This window comes from Salvia hispanica, chromosome 6 (genome assembly GCF_029641045.1).
Source record: "Salvia hispanica isolate PSC_SH4W2 chromosome 6, Shi_PSC_v1, whole genome shotgun sequence".
NCBI classification, from domain to species: Eukaryota; Viridiplantae; Streptophyta; class Magnoliopsida; order Lamiales; family Lamiaceae; genus Salvia; species Salvia hispanica.
In genome coordinates, this window is record NC_142697.1 from 1,613,409 (window position 1) to 1,633,238 (window position 19,830).

Consider the following 19,830-nt stretch of genomic DNA (forward strand, 5'->3'; position numbering starts at 1 on the left):
GGGTATTGTACGTATCATAGCAGCAACTTGGTGGCGTGGTGTGCGAAGAAATAATCAGTTGTTGCTCGATCAAGTACTGAAGCTGAGTATCGAAGCTTAGCCCATGCTGTTTAAGTAACATGGATGCAATCTCTTCTTGGAGAGCTTAAAATCAAGAAAGATGAATCAGCTATGGTCTGGGTGGATAATCAAAGTGCTATGGCACTGGCATCAAATCCAATTCTACATGCTAGAACAAAGCACATTGAGATTGATATTCATTTTGTTCGTGATAAAGTCTTGGCCAAAGAAATTGAACTCCAGCACGTCCTGACAGTGGATCAGGTTGCAGATATTTTAACAAAACCGTTGGCCCGAAAAACCTTCATCCGACTACGAGAGAAACTTGTTGTAATCTCGCAATCGGCTCTCGGTTTGAGGGGGCGTGTTAGCGAGCTCTACTTCAGGTTCTCGATCCTCCTCTCTCTAAGGTGCTGTTGCCTACCTGACTGTGGTGCCGTCGATTGGTGTAGTCGAGTTTATAACAATCTCCTCATCCTTTTCTCAGTCATCACCACAAATCTATACGCTCTCTACGCTTTCACATACCACCCCACATCTCTCCACCGTCACCACTACCCCAAGAATATCTCTCTGATCTCAAAGAAAGTGAGCCTAATTCTCAGGGAGATCGAATCCTCGCCGAAGAAGCTGGCCCAGATGGAGAAAGATATCTTGGGCTACGGATCATCGATCTTTCGAAACCCAACATCGCGAAAGAGCTCAAAGAGTTCCTCACCCGCCACCAACTGCCGCTACCATTATCTGACATCGTCGAGGCACTGCCGAATCCACAACCACAGGAAGTTTGCTCATCAATCTTGGGCACTTTTTTATGAAGATATCTTTTATAGAGTTGCAAATGATGGCATTTGTTCCCTTGCATAGACTCTTCAGTTTTGGAAGCTGTTGCAAATCCAACTGTTTTAATTCAGGGAGGGTGGGGGAACTTGAACCTTCATCTCCGAATATCTCTTCTATTTCTCCACACGTTCTCACATAAATATCTTCGAGGTTGGGAACTCCTGATAGTAGTATCCCCACCTTCCTCAGTTTTGGCAGCTCATCTAACTGTATGTATTTTAGTTTAGATAGGGTGAGGGAACCTGTTCCTTTATCTCCGAATATCTCTTTTATTTCTCCACACTTTCTCACAGAGATAACTTGAATGCTGGGAACACCAGATAGTTGTATCCCCACCTTCCTCAGTCTTGGCAGCTCATCTAACCACAAGATTTTTAATTTAGGGAGGGTGAGAGAACTTGTTCCTTCATCTTCGAATATCTCTTCTATTTCTTCACACTTGCTGATATCAATAACTTCAATGTTCAGAACTCCAGATAGTGGTATCCTCATCTTGCTTTTGTTACACTTTTCAATTCTTAGCATTGTCAGAGAGGAAAACTTAGGTTGTACAAATGTAGATAACGCTCCTATTTCCGGCTTTTCGATCAACCCTTTCAATCCTTCCACAGAGTATATGCTCGGACTTTCAGGTTTACTGATTGTTAGATGCACAATTCCCTCTGCTAATACTCTCTCATCTACAAGGTTGCATGCGGACAACAGCAACTGTGGATTATAATATTCTCCTCTTCGTGCATAGAAACTTCTATGATACGTTCCCACTACTATTGTGTAGCAAGTGTCATGCACCCGACTTCCCCAACTTGTAATAAGAGAATTAAATTCATTAACATTTTTGAATCTTCCACTAACCTCCTCTAACAGATTCAGATTCTCAATTTCTTCAATTACTACTTGCATACGGAGTGGTAATTCTAAGTGCTGTAGATTCCCAAGTTTAAGAAACAATCCTTTTGGAAGCATCTTTAGGTTACGCACATTCAGTGCAAGGAATTTGAGATTGAATAATTCTCCAACTCCTCCAGGAACTTCCTTGATAGCTGTATGCGAGATGTTTAACTCCCTGAGTTCTTTCATCTCTCCCAAGTACGGCACATCTTTTATCCTCCGACACGACTTAAGGAGCAATGCCTTGAGGCTCTTCATGGCACAGATTGAGTTTGGCAGCATTTTTATGCTAGTCTGGCTCAAATCAAGAGTGCTTAGTCCTTGCATTTTAGAAAAGAATGAATCTGGAATAAATTCCAAACAAGCATTATCCCGTAAAATCAATGTTGAGAGCTTAGGACAATCGGGAGATAATCCTCCTTCAATTCTCATTATGCCACCTTTCATTAAGGACACCTTCTCCAGATCCTTTGCCCATTTTCCAGATCCTCTTACCATATATTTCCCCTCACATATCTTCAATGCCATACCTCTTACAAGATCATGCATCTTCACACATTCCGTAGGATCAAACCTCCCGGGAACAACACAACTTTCCAATAAGCATACATTCACTAATTTATCCAATATGGAATGTCCTTGCTCAACTTGCATTCTCCTTGTCTTTCTTTCATCCACCAACCCTCCTGAAATGAACTCTCTAACCAAAGCCTCTCTCTCTATTTCTTCATCTTCAGGATATAACGCACAATGGAGGAAACAATGTTGCAATGTACTGAGTTCATTAGTCTGACCATGACGGTTCCTTTCCAACCGATCAAAACTATATCTCAATACGTCATAAACATCATAAGCATTTTGCAATACGTCTCCATGTGTGAATGGCTCTCTCGCCCCTCATGCTTTGTTAGTTCTGTTAGTTCTGTTAGTTCTGTTAGTTCTCGCCCCTCATGTGTGAATGGCTCTCTCGCCCCTCAATACGTCATAAACATCATAACCTATATATAGTTGAGCCAGCTTTCCCTGAAACACGTTCTGTTAGTTCTTCATAAGCATTTCTCCATGTGTGAATGGCTCTCTCGCCCCTCATGCTTCCAGCCACTGTAACAATTGCTAGGGGCAGACCACCACACAATTCCACCACAGATCTCGCAATCTCTTCTGCCGAAGAATCAAGTTCTATCTCATTTCGTAGCGTTTCATTAAACAATTTCCATGCCTCGTGACGATGTAGAGTTTGCACTGGAATCAATTTTTGGCAAGAAATTTGACGACACACTTCTAAGGAGCGAGTAGTTATAAACAGCCTACAACACTCAACAGAAATGGGACATCCAACCTTTAATAAATCGATATTTTCCCAGACATCGTCTAATATCAGCACTGAATTCTTCATCTGAGACAAAGTTGTATGGAGTCTCCCCGCCCTCAACTCTTCATTATCCTCACCCCCAAAGTCCAAACTTATAAAACGAGCAATTTTATCTTGTAAAGTCGTAACACTAAATTCTTGAGAGACTGTAACCCAAATCACACGTCCCTGAGATTGTTGGAGGAGTCGATTGTTAATGTGCTTTGCCAGTGTCGTTTTGCCCACACCACCCATGCCATAAACACCAATTCTCCACACTTGCTCACTCTCCAAATGTTTCAAAATCTTTTCCAAATTTTTATTAAAAGCTTCACCAACCATCTCATTTGTCAACAACTTATCTCCCCTACTTCCACAAACATCAAGGACAAGTTCACCAAAATCCCGACTTTGCTCAACAAGCTTGTCAACCTCAACATTTAGTTTAGCTGGTAACTCTCCATCCGTTAATCTGATAGTAAATCCTTCCAATTCCACTCGAGTCCTTAACTCAACAACTTGATTTTCAATGGACCTCACTTCTTCCAACCACTCCTCAACTTCACGTTTCCTTTTCTTTCGACCTGAACGCTCTGAGTTCCTGATTTTTTCCTCAACATCAGATGCCTTAGCACACAATGCATTCAAATTTTTCTGCAGATCTTTTCGATTGGGCTCAAAGTTGATTATATTTTTCACAGTGTTGTATGCATCACCCGATATTATTTCCCCCACCTTTGACATAATCGGCTCGAAAAACCAGCTTGCCATTTTCACCACTTTGCCCTTTCCAGAGTAAAAACATAAACAAAAAACAACAATTATTTGATGTGAAAAATAGCTAAAATCTCACTTTTCATGCGATCATCTATTCAGTCCGAAAATGAAATTGCAATTAATGAATAAAGTAGAAATACAATATATGTTGAATATGTGAACATAATACTAAGCGCTAGCAATCTATAAGCAAGATGTTAGAGTTGACTCTAGTACATATTATTATTCAAATTTTCCTTCATTTTATAAATACAAGAAATTAAACCTTCCATTTCCCGAAAGCTTGTGGACATGGTAATATTTGCAAGATCTTGTAAAATACTCACACAAATAAAAGCAGATATGTAAATTAGTAGGAGTATGAGAATTGTCACCTGAGGAGGTTGAATAGATTTGTAGATCTACAAAGAGAGAATCAAAACATGTAAATATGAGTGAAAGATTGATTCACATGAGTATGAAAATTGTTTCATGAGAGATGTGAATGGGTTACCTTGAGATACAATAGATTTGTAGATCGACAAAGAGATAATCACAAGATGTAAATATGATCGTACAAAAAGGAAGGAGCGATAGGTGGTTTATTCACAAGATGTTAATTGATCAGGCATGTTTGAAGAACCAACCGAGAAAGTCACATTGTACTTGCAAATGATTTACTCGACCAAAAAAATAGTTTGATAACACGAGTATAAAATAGTTAAGTAAGAGAGAAAATAGATAGAGTAGAAGATGAATAAGAGAGAAGAAGAAAATTTAGATAAAGTGTAAAAGAAAATTTCATTTTTAAAATGACACCATTTTTCGTGGACACCCCAAAATGATAAAATACGTCTATTTTTCGTGGACGAAGGAGTAGTTTTTAAACAAAACCTATATTTCGACTTTATTTTCTCTGCATTTAAAATTAGATTTTTATATATCACTCATTACACAATATTTTTCTTAAACTCGTGTTTGATATAAAAATACCACTTAAATTCATGTCCGAAAGAAACATTATTCTTGTTGCATAGAATTGTTACCTCAGAGATGTTTAACCGCTAGAAATTAGATTGAATAGATTTGTTAATATAGAAAGAGAGACTCCCAATATGTATAGATATGATCGTTCATAAAGGAAGCAGAAAGGAAGAAGCTAGAGAGGGATAAATCAGGCAAGAAGTGGACTTGACGTTACTTGAATCGAATCAAACATGCAGGAAAGAGAGATTAACAAATTACTATACAATAGTAGTATATGAAATTGACTTCACTCTGTCTAGCTGTTTTGCAATTCTCCAAAAGTAATGGTACTTTATTAGGGTAATTACATAAATTGCATAGTATTTCCCAGGTTCCATAAAAATAGATACGTAATTTAATAAAAAAAAGTTTATTTTATTTTTAGTATGGTGGACTTTCATTCTCCATCGACATATTCTAACAACTTTTTGTGTATATCTCTCGCAAAATTCACCAATTATGCATTAAAACTCATGTTGTCCCTGCAAATACTTTTTATGGAACAGAAGAAGCATAAAATATTTTATCTTAATATTTATATTAATATAAAAAGTTTGAAGTTTACACAAATCATATAAAAGAATTTATACACATTTCATCTAATATATTTTCCTTTCTTTACCTAGCTAGAGTACAATAAGTTTGATTATTATTTTATATTCGTACAATAAGTATATCATTATCTTATATTTACATAAAAATTTCATCATTATTTCATATTTTGTACGCTAGGTTAGTAAAGTGTAAATGGCGTCCCAACATATACTCCTATGACAAAGATAATAAATTGAAATGTGGAAGAGGGATTGAAGGAATCCTTCCATGCCTTATGTTTGTATTTGATTTCCTTATGTTTGTATTTTGATTTTCCACTATCAACTGCAAATTTGAAAGCATTAGGTTTTATTAGTCAATTTCCCCTCAATAAATAAGTGTAGCGATCATCACCTTTGGTGCCATTTTTTAAGAGTGCAATTGTGCTCTAAAATGATATAGTGCTCATTAGGGTACCGAGTACAAGCACCAATTGTGCTAACAGAATGATACTCAGCTATAAGCACAACTCGAATATTCTTAAATGTGAAACTGAGTATTTTCATAATTCACAACAACAAGTATTCTTAATTATGAGCTGGTATTTTATAGTGTCACACTCTGCGTTACACGACTCATTTTATTTCTCTTGTGGTAATTTTTTATAAGTTGTGAACAAATTTAATTGAAACACATTTACATTTATATGGTAAACAAACACATAATCAAAATATAAACAATTAACGTGATAATATAAAAAAATTAGTAAACTACACACAAACATAAACAAAATCAAACATTAACAAAAGTTAACACAATTACAATTTAATATTCCATTATACATTTTGTAAAACTTCTTTTTAAACAACATTAATAGAAAAATCACAGGTACCATCACTATCTATATTACAAACTAAAATATTCAATCCTTCACGATCGAGAATTATATTGTGTAATGACCTTGTCGGGGTCAAAATAATCATAACAATTATATCAACAAAGATACAATCCGAGTCAATATTAATACACAAATAATAATAATGTAAATGCAAAGCAGTAGTACTAAAAAGGTATTGTGGCTCTTAACCTATTTTTTTTATTTGCTTGATTAGATCAATTGTGTTAAACAATAAATCTTGGAAATTTGGGGTCGATGACTTCAGATATTTGTGTTTTGGAGCACATAATAATTTAGAACTTATAATCTGAAAAAGGAGTATGTACTCTACTTCTTCTACAAAAAAATGGCAAATAGTAACAATTGAACATTCCTTAACGTGGTCACGAAACTTATTTGTAAATGGGGGGAAATGTGCCTTGAATCCTAGTGCCTTGTATGGAAAAAATAAACAAAGAATGGTTCTAGATAAATATCTAAAAAATACTAATAAGATAAGAAACGATACTCATACCACACGGTCGTGGAAAACACATTCCAGGGAGATTACATTAGATTTGTCTCCATGTTTCATGAATTCAAAAATACGCACGCATCAGACCCGAATGACTGAACAAGTATTGCTAGGCTATAGACAGTTTAGGAAGTAGAATTCTATAGTTTCAATAAATTCTAACTTTGCTGAAAAGTTATAATGCAATAAGAGAAGACAATGAAGAAATGAATTGTAATCTTATGCATGGCTACAAATTTATAGACATAGAGTATTGAGAAGTCCTCCTATTTTGGGAGTTAACAAATATAAAAAACTTGTGTTTCTTATGACCTATGCAATTATTATTATTATTATTATAATAAATGTACAATCATGAGCATTATTGAAAAAAAAACGTATATAGTGGTTTTGAATGAATTTCCAGCGTTGATTAGTTTATGAATGCTATTAATTTACCATTGTCAACTCATTGATCAGGTTATGAATTATATTTGACTCGTAATATAACCGTTTACAATTTAATCGTGACAATTACTACCTCGATTCCTCAAATTTTGACACACTTTGACCTGACACAGGTTTTAAAATATGTAATGGAAAGTGATTTAAAAAAGTTGGTGGGATGTGGGTCCTACTTTAAAGTAACAATTAGTTTTATAATAAAATGTGAGTAGAAATGAGTTAGTGGAATATGGGGTCCACTATCAAAAATGGTAAAAGTAAAGTGTGTCAAAGTTTTAGGGATGGATCGAAATGGTAAACTGTGTCAAAATTTGGGGGACGGATGTAGTAATTCATAATCAATTTTTATATTTGAAAATAGAAACTGCCGGATGAATTAAAATTGCGCTTACCAAAATTTGATGTTCAAATGAAAGATAATTTAATAGTTTTTCTTAATTGTATTTACCTCCTTTGTATTTGATTTTCCACTATCAACTGCAAATTTGAAAGCATTAGTTTTTATTAGTCAACTTCCCCTGAATAAATAAGTGTAGCGATCATCACCTTTGGTGCCATTTTTTAAGAGTGCAATTGTGCTCTAAAATGATATAGTGCTCATTAGGGTAACGAGTGCAAGCACCAATTGTATACTCAGCTATAAGCACAACTCGAATATTCTTAAATGTGAAACTGAGTATTTTCATAATTCACAACAACAAGTATTCTTAATTATGAGCTGGTATTTTATATTGTATTAGTGTTAGCCCACGCGCTATGCGCGACACATAATGTTTTGTTCTATTAATTAAACCTTGTAAATAAAATTAATAAAATAAAAAAATATAGTACTATATAGTGACAATATGTTAAATAATTATAGATATAAAATTAAATTAAACCAATATGAAAATAGTATATTTGTTAAGTACGACACTTTTAGGTCTCTACAGCGAAGAAAAATATCATCGTTACAAATACATACTTCAATGCTAAAATACTATCAATATTAAATTAATATAAAATATTAAATATACAACTAAAAAGACAATAATATCATCATAAAAAGATAAAACGATGTACAAAACAAATAAAAAAACACCACACATATAAACATTAGAACAATAAAATAATAGTTCGTAAGACATAAAAAACTTATATGTGAACAACCTTAATTGTACAATAATAAGATAGCAAAATAAAGAAAAAATAATAATAAAACAAACACTCCAATATCCCGTTTACTCTTCTCAGTCTTATTTTGCCCCTTAATTCCCAAATAAATTATTCATGCATATAACTTCGTCACTCCATAGTTTTCATGCAAAGAAAATACTAAAGCAACAAAATGACGAAAGGAAGAAAAAAAGACGAATATCATAAACTATCACATTTGTTTTCGCATGTGTAAAGTTGTATATTCAAAATATTATAGATAGTTAGAAGCTTATATGATTTCTATATTTGAAAAATAAAGATTATTATATCATGGACGGAAAAATTAAAACAAAACAAACAAAACTAAAACAAACTAACATTAAGAAAAAACATAAATATGAACTAACATCACTGAAACAAAATAATCTCACATACTACTATAGATAGAGAGTAATAATCATACTGATAAATATTCTTCTTTTTGCAGAGAATTCGTGATGCAATGGGACAATAGAATGAAGAATAAATTATAAGCTAGCAAATATACATATTTATAGACAGAAAGATGAAAGTATTCTAAAAATTTCTTGGAACTGTGCCTTGGATCCTTGTTCCCTACATGGAAAAATAAATAGTGGATGATTTTAGTTTTAGATAAATTTCTAAAAAAGTAGTAATAAGCTAAGCAATGAACGTATAGCATCTGATCATGGAACACATATTTCAAGGAGATTACATTGGTTTGTCCATGTTTAGTGAATTCATAAACATGCAAGCACCGCACTCGAATAACTGATGAAGTATTATTAAGCTGTAGATCGTTAAGGAATGTGAATTCCCTGATGTAATCAAATTTTTATTTTTTCCTAAAATTTGTGACGGAGAGAGGAGACAATGAAGAAGTGAAATAAAATCTTGCAAATGGTACATATTTATAGATAAATTTATTGAAAAGGAATCATAAATGTGGAGGTTACAAATTACTCCTAATAAAGAACAATTAATTGGTACTTTAATTATATACTGTATAGAGGGCGATAAAATATTGAGAATTGAATAGGAATAGAGAAACCTCCATTAAAGGAGGATAGAGAAAATGCATAAACCGTCAATCACGGAAGAAAGAAGAGAGAAGGAGAAAATATCTTTATTGACTACATTTTGGAAGGGTTGACTACAATTTACAATAGAATACCTTATATATACGCTGGAAATAAAGGCTAAACTAAAACCTAATTACATTTTATTTTTCAAATCTAATAATGTTAAAATTCTAATATCTTGTTCCACATCGGCTTAGTAACGATCCTAGCTCACCTATAAAAGTATGGATAACCCTCCCCTTATAAGGCCTTTTTAGGGGTGAGTGACCCATATCTAATAAGGACTTTTAAGGGGTGAGTGGCCCATATCTAATAAGGACTAGAATAGAAAGGGCAATGAGATTTGGAAGATACAATGATCTCATACATGTGTGATCAGCTAATAAAAAATGGCTGATTTGTCACCAACTTTTTCTTCTAGTGGTTTTTGCTTAATGAATTCACTTATTTAGCTTTATGCAACTTTTGTGTTTGTAAAGTTTGTGCATTCTTAACAGGGTGATGAACTTCAAGTGAAAGTGAACAAGCTGTTATCTGCAAAGATACCGTTTCCATATGACTACTACTACTTGAAAAACTGCAAGCCGCCGACAATCAGAGACGCTGCTCAAAACTATGGACAAGTTCTTCGTGGTGACCGTACTTCTATTTATACAGTTACAATCTGTCACTACTTCCCTTCTTTATTTTATCTTTTATTGCATTATTGTCAATATTTTCTGAATGGAGCTTGGGATGTTATTAGTTTCGTATGAGAGAGGAGCAACCCTACACAGTGACTTGCAGAATTGTCCTTAGTGCTCAAGATGCGAAGGTTTTAAGTAAAAATTCGATGACGATTACAGAGCATATATGTAGGAACCAATCTATGTTGCCTTTTTTGTTATGTGCTATAAATATTTGATGTGAATTAAAACCACTGCGAACAAATGTTTATGCAGGATTCTAGACGACCTTCCTGTAGTTGTACGTAGGAAAAATCTAGATGGAAGTCGATCAACTGTCTACCAGCATGGTTTTGAAGTTGGATTCAAGGCATTATATGCAGGGGTTAGTATCTTTGTTGCTTTTCTTGAAAACTCCTTTATTCGTGATATCATTCAACTGCCAAATGTGTGTATGAGTTTACCTTCTTTTGCAGACTAATGAAGTGTATTCATATTATATCACTAATCACCTAAGTTTCAAAGTGATGTATCATAGAGATGAAGAAGCGAATTCTACTAGAATTGTGGGGTTTGAAGTTACTCCTAACAGGTTACCTCTTTAATTGTGTTGTAGGATTTGTTCAAAGAGTGTTATTATTTCATTCCTTCAGGATTTGATGCATTGCTTTTTTCCTTCAGCATTAAGCACGAGGTCCAGTGGGATTATACTAATAGATAGAACGTGTCGACATGCAACAACAGCACCAGATACATGTTTGATAAGGGGGGTGTTTCTCTACAGGAAGTTTATGCAGGCGCAGATATCATATTTTCATATGATGTTGTCTACAAGGTATCTCCCTTTCTTTTCTCGCGTTTTTTGGATAGTTTCATTTCTTCCATATGGTCCTACAACAAATCTCTGGTGCAGTAGAGTGAGATCGAGTGGGCATCAAGGTGGGATGCCTACCTCTTGCAATCTATGATGGACAAATCCACTGGTTCTCAATTGCAAACTCCTTGTTGATCATGCTGTTCCTCTGTTGCACAGTGGCAACGATCATGATACGGACTCTGCTTAAGGGCATTGCAAGCTATGATCAACTGGAAAGCAAAGACGAAGCTCGTGAAGAAACAGGGTGGAAGCTGGTCCATGGAGATGTTTTCAGACAGCCTTAGAATTTGGAAGTGGTGTATCTGTGCAGGATCCGAACTTCAGATGCTTGGGATGACACTTGCAACAATGATCTTTGCTCTGCTAGGCTTCCTCTACCATTTCAACCGTGGGCTGCTCATGACTGCCATGGTTTTGTTATGGCTTCTCATGAGCTTCTTTGGTGGCTATTCCTCTTCCCGTCTCCGCAGAATGTTCAAGACCACAGACTGGAAGAGGAGTGCCTTGAAAACAGCCCTCCTCCTCCCCGGCATTGTTCTCCCAGTGTTCTTTGCAGTGAGAACTCTCATTTGTGGTGTAATGTTATCTTCGGACATAACCTTTGGAACAGTGCTTGCACTTTCGATTCTGTGGTTTGGAGTTTCAGGTCCATTAGTGTTTCTTGGTGGATATTTTGGTAACAGAAATACTGCCATTGAAGCTCCGGTAGAAACCTGTAAAATCCCAAGAAAGATTCCTAAACAGCCATGGTACCTCAGACCCATCTTTTCTATACTGATGGCAGGCATTCTTCCATTTGTATCGGTTCTCATTGAGGTTCGGTTCATTCTGACCTACCTATGGATGAACCAGTTGTGTTTTATATTCGGATTCCTCTTAGAAATCTTTGTTGTCTTGATGATATTGTGCGCGGAGATAGCAGTGGTCTTCTGTTATCTGCAGTTGTGCAGTGTAGACTACAAGTGGTGGTGGAGAGCCTTCTTGAATGGTGGCTCCCCTGCATTATACCTTTTTGTCTACTCAGTTTTCTACATGTTCGCCAAATGGGAGATCATAATGCGGGTTTGTGGGATTTGGTATGCAGGGTATATATTTATCGTGTTGTGTGCTTTCTTCGTGGTGACAGGCTCTGATACAGACCAAACAGGAGAACTCATCCCAAAAGACTAGCCTGTTAGGAGAGAGAGCCCATTTAGTCTATATACCCCACACCAGTTGTTCTCACAATCGATGTGGGAATTGAGTCGGTAACATTCGACCCTCCTTTAAGGGCCAACGTCCTCGTTGGTCACGGCCACGTTGGTCACGGCTGGTTCTTTGCCAGGCCACCACTCCGTGGGCCACCACTCCGAGTTCTCGTTGGTCACGGCCACGTTGGTCACGGCAGATTCTTTGCCCGGCCACCACTCCGTGGGTCACCACTCCGAGTCGGTCCCAAACGTACTCGTTGGTCACGGCGAGTTCTTTGCCCGGCCACCACTCCGAACCGTTTGGGCTCTCAATGAAAGCACCAATTGATACAGACCAAACAGGAGAACTCATCCCAAAAGACTAGTCTGTTAGGAGAGAGAGCCCATTTAGTCTATATACCCCACACTAGTTGTTCTCACAACCGATGTGGGAATTGAGTCCGTAACAGGCTCAGTCGGCTTCTACGCCTGCTTATGGTTCGTCCGGATGATCTATTCATCCGCGAAGATTGAGTGAAGTGGAAGTATGCTAGTATATTTTACAAAATGTGAGTTTTTTACTTCTGTAATTCTGAATGTAATCTACTTTACTTCAATGAACTGCAAATTGCCCAAAAAATATGAAATTTAGTCAAGATTTGTTTGTAACTAGAACGGATTTCAGCGACTCGACTTACTGCTCACATATGCCCACACATTAAATAGTTCTTATTCAAAGCTAGGAGAGAGTATTTTATCAACCAAATTTTCATCTTGCATAAAATATTTCATAGAGAAGTGAAGCAATGAATAATTGCTCCCATTCACATCGAAACATACAAATCTCCAAATCTTGCAAAGCAAAGATAGCTTGCATCTTGGTCTAAACAAGAAGAGATGAACGTGCGCAAGGACTCACTTGGTCGTCTAAACAATTCGAGTTAGACTCAGATAGCTTATTAATCATTATAATTTAAATTATATAGTGTTGTTATTAGTAGTAAATCTTATTTGCCTTCACGTTGTTTCTTGCTTTTACTTTGAAAATTTGTTGTTACTATCTTTTAAGCTAATATCATATGCGCATGCGTAGGGGTGTCAAAATGGATAGTGGGTATTGGATACCCGATATCCGAACCTGAAATATCGGGTATTTGGATATCTGATATTCGATTTTTCGGGTTTCGGGATCGGGTTCGGGTTCGGGTATAAAATTTTTGAATTATCGGGTATCGGATAACCCGATACCCGATCGAGTATACCCAAATTACCCGAATTATTCGATTCTTTTTAAAAAAATAAATTTAATAAATTATGTATTTATTCTACTCCCTCCGTTCCATTGAAGATGACTCACTTTCTTTTTTAGTTTGTCCCAACTAAGATGACCCATTACTTAAAATGGAAACACCTTTATCTCTACTTTATTCCTTCTCTCTTACTTTACTTTCTTCTCTCAACACACAAAATAAATTTGCATAAAATCCCGTGCCGCCCAAGAAAAGGGTCATCTTCCTTGGGACGGAGGGAGTATAATTTAAAAAATTACATAATTAAATCTAGTCCCAAAATCTTTCACTCTTAAGTCAAATTTAGGGTTAATATATGAATTGTGATGTTTATTATTGATGAATGATGGATGCTATAACTTTAGATTTTTTTATTTCTAAAAATTTGTAGTAGTTTTTCTCTCTTCATCGAACTAATTCAAGTTTGTATCAAATTCGACTGTTACAAGTTTGTATTTCTAAAAGTTTATAGTTAATTTTGTTAAAAATATAAAATCAAAATTAAAATTAAAATCCAAAATCGGTATTGGATACCCGATTTTTCGGGACTGGATACCTGAGTCGGGTATTTGGGTACCCGAAATTATTTTCGGATCGGGTATCAGGTATTAGATTTAGGAAAAATCGGGATCGGGTACCCGAAATTTTCGGATCGGGTATCCGCGGGTACCCAATTTGACAGGCCTACACATGCGCATAAAATTTTAGCAAATTACAGATAGATTGCACAGACTGTGATCGGATGTAACTATCTTTTTCCATAATTGTTAATAAGCCCCACATTCCACTCACCTTTTTCCACTCATATTTTATTATAAAACTAATTATATAAAAGTAGGACTCACGTCCCACTATCTTTTTTTACCAATTTTTCTTTACATTTTTTAAAATCCGTGTCCAACTCAACGGGACTCCTAAAGTGGAAAGGAGGGAGTAATATTCGTTATTTTGGCTTTGATCAATTTTGGTGTTGTCAAATCATGTCGACGTTGTCAAATTATATTGGTGTTGTCAGATCACTTGCATCTATTAAATTTTACTCCCTTCGTCCTTGTGATATCCACCTCTTAATTTGTCTTATTTCACTTATATTAATTTAATAAGTGGATGCCATATTTTTTTTTTCATTATAAAAAGTGTGTCCCAAATTTTTGTTGACTGACCAAAATGTGAATAAAGAACTATTGGTTGTGGACGAAAGGGAGTGATCAAAAGTAATAGTGACAAATTCAACTCGATTATGATGATTGGTTTTTCACGACGGACCGGTTGAAAAAGCTCACAATGCCGACCTTCACTGTGTTGATTGGAATCCCAATGACGTGAATCTGATTTTGACAGGGTATATAATGTTTACTTCCAATCCACCAAATACATTTAATCACGCATCAATGACCAAGCGGATGGATATCCCATGTCCTTTTCAGGTCTGCTGATAATACTGTTCACATGTATGGAGTCGAAGCCCATCCTGCTGTTCGTATTTTTGAAGGCTATTCTGCTGCGGTGCATTGTGTCCAGGTATTGCACCCTCATTACAACCCACCTTTTGGGTTCTAGTTATTATTTTTCTGCCTGGAAGGCAGGAAATGATGTTGGATCGGGAGATTCAAGCTATCCCCCTGACTTATTTTTTAAACATTCTGGTCACAAGTTCGTGTATGTATAATCACCATTCCTTTGCATTGGTGTTTCTGATGTGTATTTTTCGAGCTTTTATATCAATGAACTAATAACACACAAATATATCAAATAGCTCTAAAATTACAACCGAATCTGCAAGAGTACAGATGTAGTTGTAGTAAAAGAGTGTCGAACCACAGGGAGGCGTACGGTTATCTAATTCGAAAGCAAGTAAATTTTGGAATTTTTGGATTGAGAAACTAAATTGAAACAAGAACAAGTGAAGAAATAAAAATGACAATACAAAATATAACCAAGAGAGTGAGAACATTGCTCCTAATATGCTCCAGATGTAAATTAACTTAATGGACCAGTAAACCTATGGATTAAAGATTAATCTAATGAAAGTTGTAAATATCTCGTTCATTCTACTCACACTGAACATGAACATGTTCGCAGATGCTTGAATTTAACCTTGCTGAACACTAAGATCAAATTTGTACTCATCGGATTATCACTTCTACGGAAGCATAGTAAGCTCTAATCCAACTTCTAATTTCCAACGTACATGATTCATTTACAAAATCAATTGAACATTCCTACGGAAGCACAGTAAATGTCCAACAATTATTGTAACGACATATAAATCAACTTATCCAAGATTCATATGCTGGACACAATACAAATCTCAAACTCTTTATTTACGTTTCCACCTTTTAACCAAGTTAAAGAGACATTGGCTAAAAGACACGATTGAATAATAAATCAGGCCGGAATTATAATTCAATGTAAAAAGCACCGTAGAAAAAGATCATAAATTAATATTAATCCATATATAGAATCCAAAAGTAATTCACATCTTTCACAAATTAGGAGCAAAGTAGAGTTTAGTTACACATCCACAAACAATAAAGAAGAACCATAGAACTCATGAAATTGATGTGTGGATGGTAGCGAATCTCCTCCAGGGTGATGGAAGTTGAGTGATTGCCCTCCAATCTTCCTCCTCTCTTCCTCTGATAATGTTTCGTGCCAATCTCCCTGAATATTCCCAAAAAACTGCCTCAAAACTATTTAAAAACGGAACTCAGCAGTTACTGCGTCATCGTACCCGGCCGCGTGAATTATTAGGCATGAAATTCACCCGGCCGGGTGGCTCATTTTGAGTATATTCTGGACTCGCGACGCAGACTGGACAAGCTGTCAAACAGGGCAGTCTGTCAAGCTTCGTTCCATGTCTCGTTTCACCATCCATTCCGCTTCCTACACTATAAAACATACTTTTGCAAGCATCAAACCATACAAATCATGTAAAGTTATGGGAATAAAAATTACTATTTGATTCACATCAGTTTCCCAAAAAATGTCATTGCTATCTTTGCCCTCAACAAGGTGGTTGATTTTGAGTGGAATGCAGCAGATCGATCCGTGGACTATTGTTAGCGTGTCTGAGGATGGAGGAAAGACGGGTGGGGGAGGCACTCTGCAGGTAATATCAAGTTTGCATTTTCATCATAAGTTCACATGAAAACTTCACTTGGCCTACTTAGCTTCGGATGCACCAACTGTTATGAAATATTAACATTGATGACGCAATTTACCACGCTGTAGTTTCTTGGCACTTTTTGTGTTTTATATCAATGATTGTTTTTTTTGTATTACGATTCAGCAATATATGCGCATGCTTTATACATTACAAGCGCAATTTGAATACCTGTCCGTCCATCTAACAAGTTTGTAATTTCAGCATAATCATGCTAAACAAAGAGAGAACTTGAATTGTTTATTGAGTCAATCGAATTACAAATATAAGTGTGTAAATCACCTTATATATTGGGTGAAAGCTAAAAGATCAAACTCTAATAAAACAAACTAACTAATGCCAGCTAGGATGACAACTCAGTGATAGCTCAATGCCAGCTGTATGAGCTGAGCTCAAGTCTTCACTTCAATCATCATCTCGAAGCTTCCATAGATTATCAGCTTCTCGGAGTTGAACTTGATCTTGATGACATATCTAAGAGCCCCCCTCAAGATGGACTATATACCGTTGTAAAATCCATCTTGGCCAACAGATTATGAAAGGTGCCAAAGGCTTGGTGAATATATCAGCAAGCTGAAGGTGATTGTGGACATGTATAGGCTTAATAACTCCTTCAAGTAGCTTTTCTCGAACTGTGTGGCAGTCAATTTCAATGTGTTTAGTACGCTCATGAAACACTGGATTGGAGCTAATGTAAACCGCTGCCTGATTATCACAATAAAGGGGAACAGGCTGCTTCACAGGAACACCAAAATCCTTTAGTAAAGCCACAATCCAAACTACTTCACAGCATGCCAAAGCCATTGCCCTATATTCTGCTTCAGCTGAGGATCTAGAAACCGTGTGCTGCTTCTTAGAACGCCAAGAGATCAGAGAGCTTCCCAAGAATAAGCAGAAACCAGATATGCTCCTTCTTGTGACTGGACAAGCATGTCCAGTCTGCATCAGAGAAAATGCTCAAGGATGGATCTGCCTTAGCTGAGTAAAAAAGACCATGGCCTAGGGTGCCTTTCAAATACTTAAGAACTTTTTCACCGGCTAGCATATGCCCTGAACAAGGCTTGGACAAGAATTGGCTAAGTTTATTCACTGCAAAGGTGATATCAGGTCTAGTTATGCAGAGATATACTAGACGGCCAATCAGTCTTCTATGGACAGTAGGATCAGAAAGAGGCTCTCCCTCATCTTGTTGCAGTGTTTTAGATGAATCCATAGGGATAGCAGAGGGTTTGTAGCCAAGAAGGCCTGCATCAGAAACCAGATCCAATGCATACTTGTGTTGGGAAATGAAACTACCACTGTGGTTCCTAGCAATTTCAATCCCCAGAAAATATTTAGGTGTGCCTAGATCCTTGTACTTGAAGTGGTTAGTGAGAAACTCTTTGAAACTTGTTATCTGAGCATCATCACTGGATGCAACAAGTATGTCATCTACATAAATGACAACTCCAAAATATGAACCATTAGAGGAATGTCTGTAGAAATAAGAGTGGTCTGATGCTGATTGAGATAGGCCAAAACCAGACAGAACTTGTGAGAACTTCAAATACCATTGCCGAGAAGCTTGCTTGAGGCCATAAAGAGATTTTTTCAGCTTGCAAACAAGCATTCCAGATTCTGGTGGAGCTTCTGGAACAACCAAACCAGGTGGCAGTGTCATGTATATTTCTTCATCAAGTTCACCATATAAGAAAGCATTATTAATATCAAGATGAGCAAGCTGCCATCCATGTATAGCAGCTAGAGCAAGAACCATTTTTACAGTAGTAAGCTTGGCAACTGGAGAGAATGTGTCATGAAAATCTACTCCAGCTTGTTGTGTGAATCCTTTAGCAACCAAACGAGCTTTATATCTCTCTACTGTAGCATCAGCCTTAAACTTGATCTTGTATACCCATTTGCAAGATATAGGAATCTTGCCTGGAGGCAACACTGTGATCAGCCAAGTATTTGTCCTTATCAGAGCCTGTAACTCCTCTTGCATAGCCAGCAACACTGTGATCAGCCAAGTATTTGTCCTTATCAGAGCCTGTAACTCCTGTTGCATAGCCAATACCCACTCAGGATGTTGTGCTGCTTGTTTGTAGGAATTAGGCTCAGTGAGGATGGAAAGAAGAATGATGAATTTGAGGTAAGGCTGAGACAGCTTGGCAAGAGAAAAATAAGAAGAAATGGGATATTTGGAAGTAGAGACCACTGAGTTACATATATAATCAGTGAGATGTGTTGGTGTTTTGATAACCCTCCCAGAAGCAGAATGGTGAGGAGCTGCAATTGATACATCATCAATGTTATTAGGTTGGGAAGTATTTTGCTGCGGCAGAAGGGGAAGAGAAAGATTTGTATCTGTGTAAGGCAGAGTGGTTTCTGAAACAGGAAGAGGAGAATCTGGGAAGGAAGATGGTGTCTGATGTGAAAGAGGAAACTCAGTTTCATGGAAAATAACATGTCTACTGATGAAAATGTTATTGTTCTCCAAATCCATGACTTTATACCCCTTGTATCCAGAGGGATACCCAATAAATATGCACTTGATAGCTGTTGGTGAGAATTTATTTTTGCTTTTATCCAAAGTTGAAGCAAAGCAGAGACACCCAAAAACTTTCAGACTTGAGTATGTTGGGGGTTTGTTGAACAATAGCTGAAAAGGTGTCAGTTTATTAGGTAGCACATATGAGGGAAGTCTATTGATGAGGAAAGAAGCTGTAAGGATGCACTCTCCCCAGAATTCCATAGGAAGATGAGATTGAAAAAGGAGGCTCCTTGCAACATTCAACAAATGTTGATGTTTCCTTTCTACTCTGGCATTTTGTTGGGGTGTTTCTACACAGGAGTGTTGAGAAATAGTTCCATATGTAGAGAGTAGGGAAGTAAGGTTGAACTCAGGAGCATTATCACTTCTCATCATTTTTATCTTCTTTGAGAACTGAGTAAGAATGGTGGAGAAGAACTGAGACATCACAGTAGGGACTTCTGATTTTTGAGTGAGCAAAAAAGTCCAAACAAACCGGGAAAAGGAGGGTTATCCACACTTATATAGATTAGATTGGATCATCACCAAGTCGATGTGGGACAGAATTTAGAGAGTTTTAACACGCCCCCTCACG

The 19,830-nt window shown here is 36.5% G+C and overlaps 1 protein-coding gene and 1 pseudogene across 2 annotated transcripts; one reads left to right on the forward strand and one right to left on the reverse strand.

Moving 5' to 3' along the window:
* Window positions 1-718: 718 nt before the first annotated feature.
* Window positions 719-9,204, reverse strand: LOC125205161 (putative disease resistance protein At4g27220). Its single transcript, XM_089060869.1, has 3 exons — window positions 9,191-9,204; window positions 2,808-3,986; window positions 719-2,656 (listed from the first exon to the last, which is right to left on the reverse strand). Exons 1-3 carry the CDS (start codon window positions 9,202-9,204, stop codon window positions 775-777), a joined length of 3,075 nt encoding a protein of 1,024 aa, XP_088916995.1. The 3' UTR covers window positions 719-774.
* A 689-nt stretch (window positions 9,205-9,893) lies between these two features.
* On the forward strand, window positions 9,894-12,883 carry LOC125205169 (transmembrane 9 superfamily member 7-like; annotated as a pseudogene). Its single transcript, XR_016132708.1, has 8 exons — window positions 9,894-9,926; window positions 10,055-10,213; window positions 10,303-10,411; window positions 10,499-10,607; window positions 10,699-10,814; window positions 10,904-11,057; window positions 11,136-12,225; window positions 12,739-12,883. The product of XR_016132708.1 is annotated as a transmembrane 9 superfamily member 7-like (transcript).
* The last annotated feature ends 6,947 nt before the right edge of the window (window positions 12,884-19,830 follow it).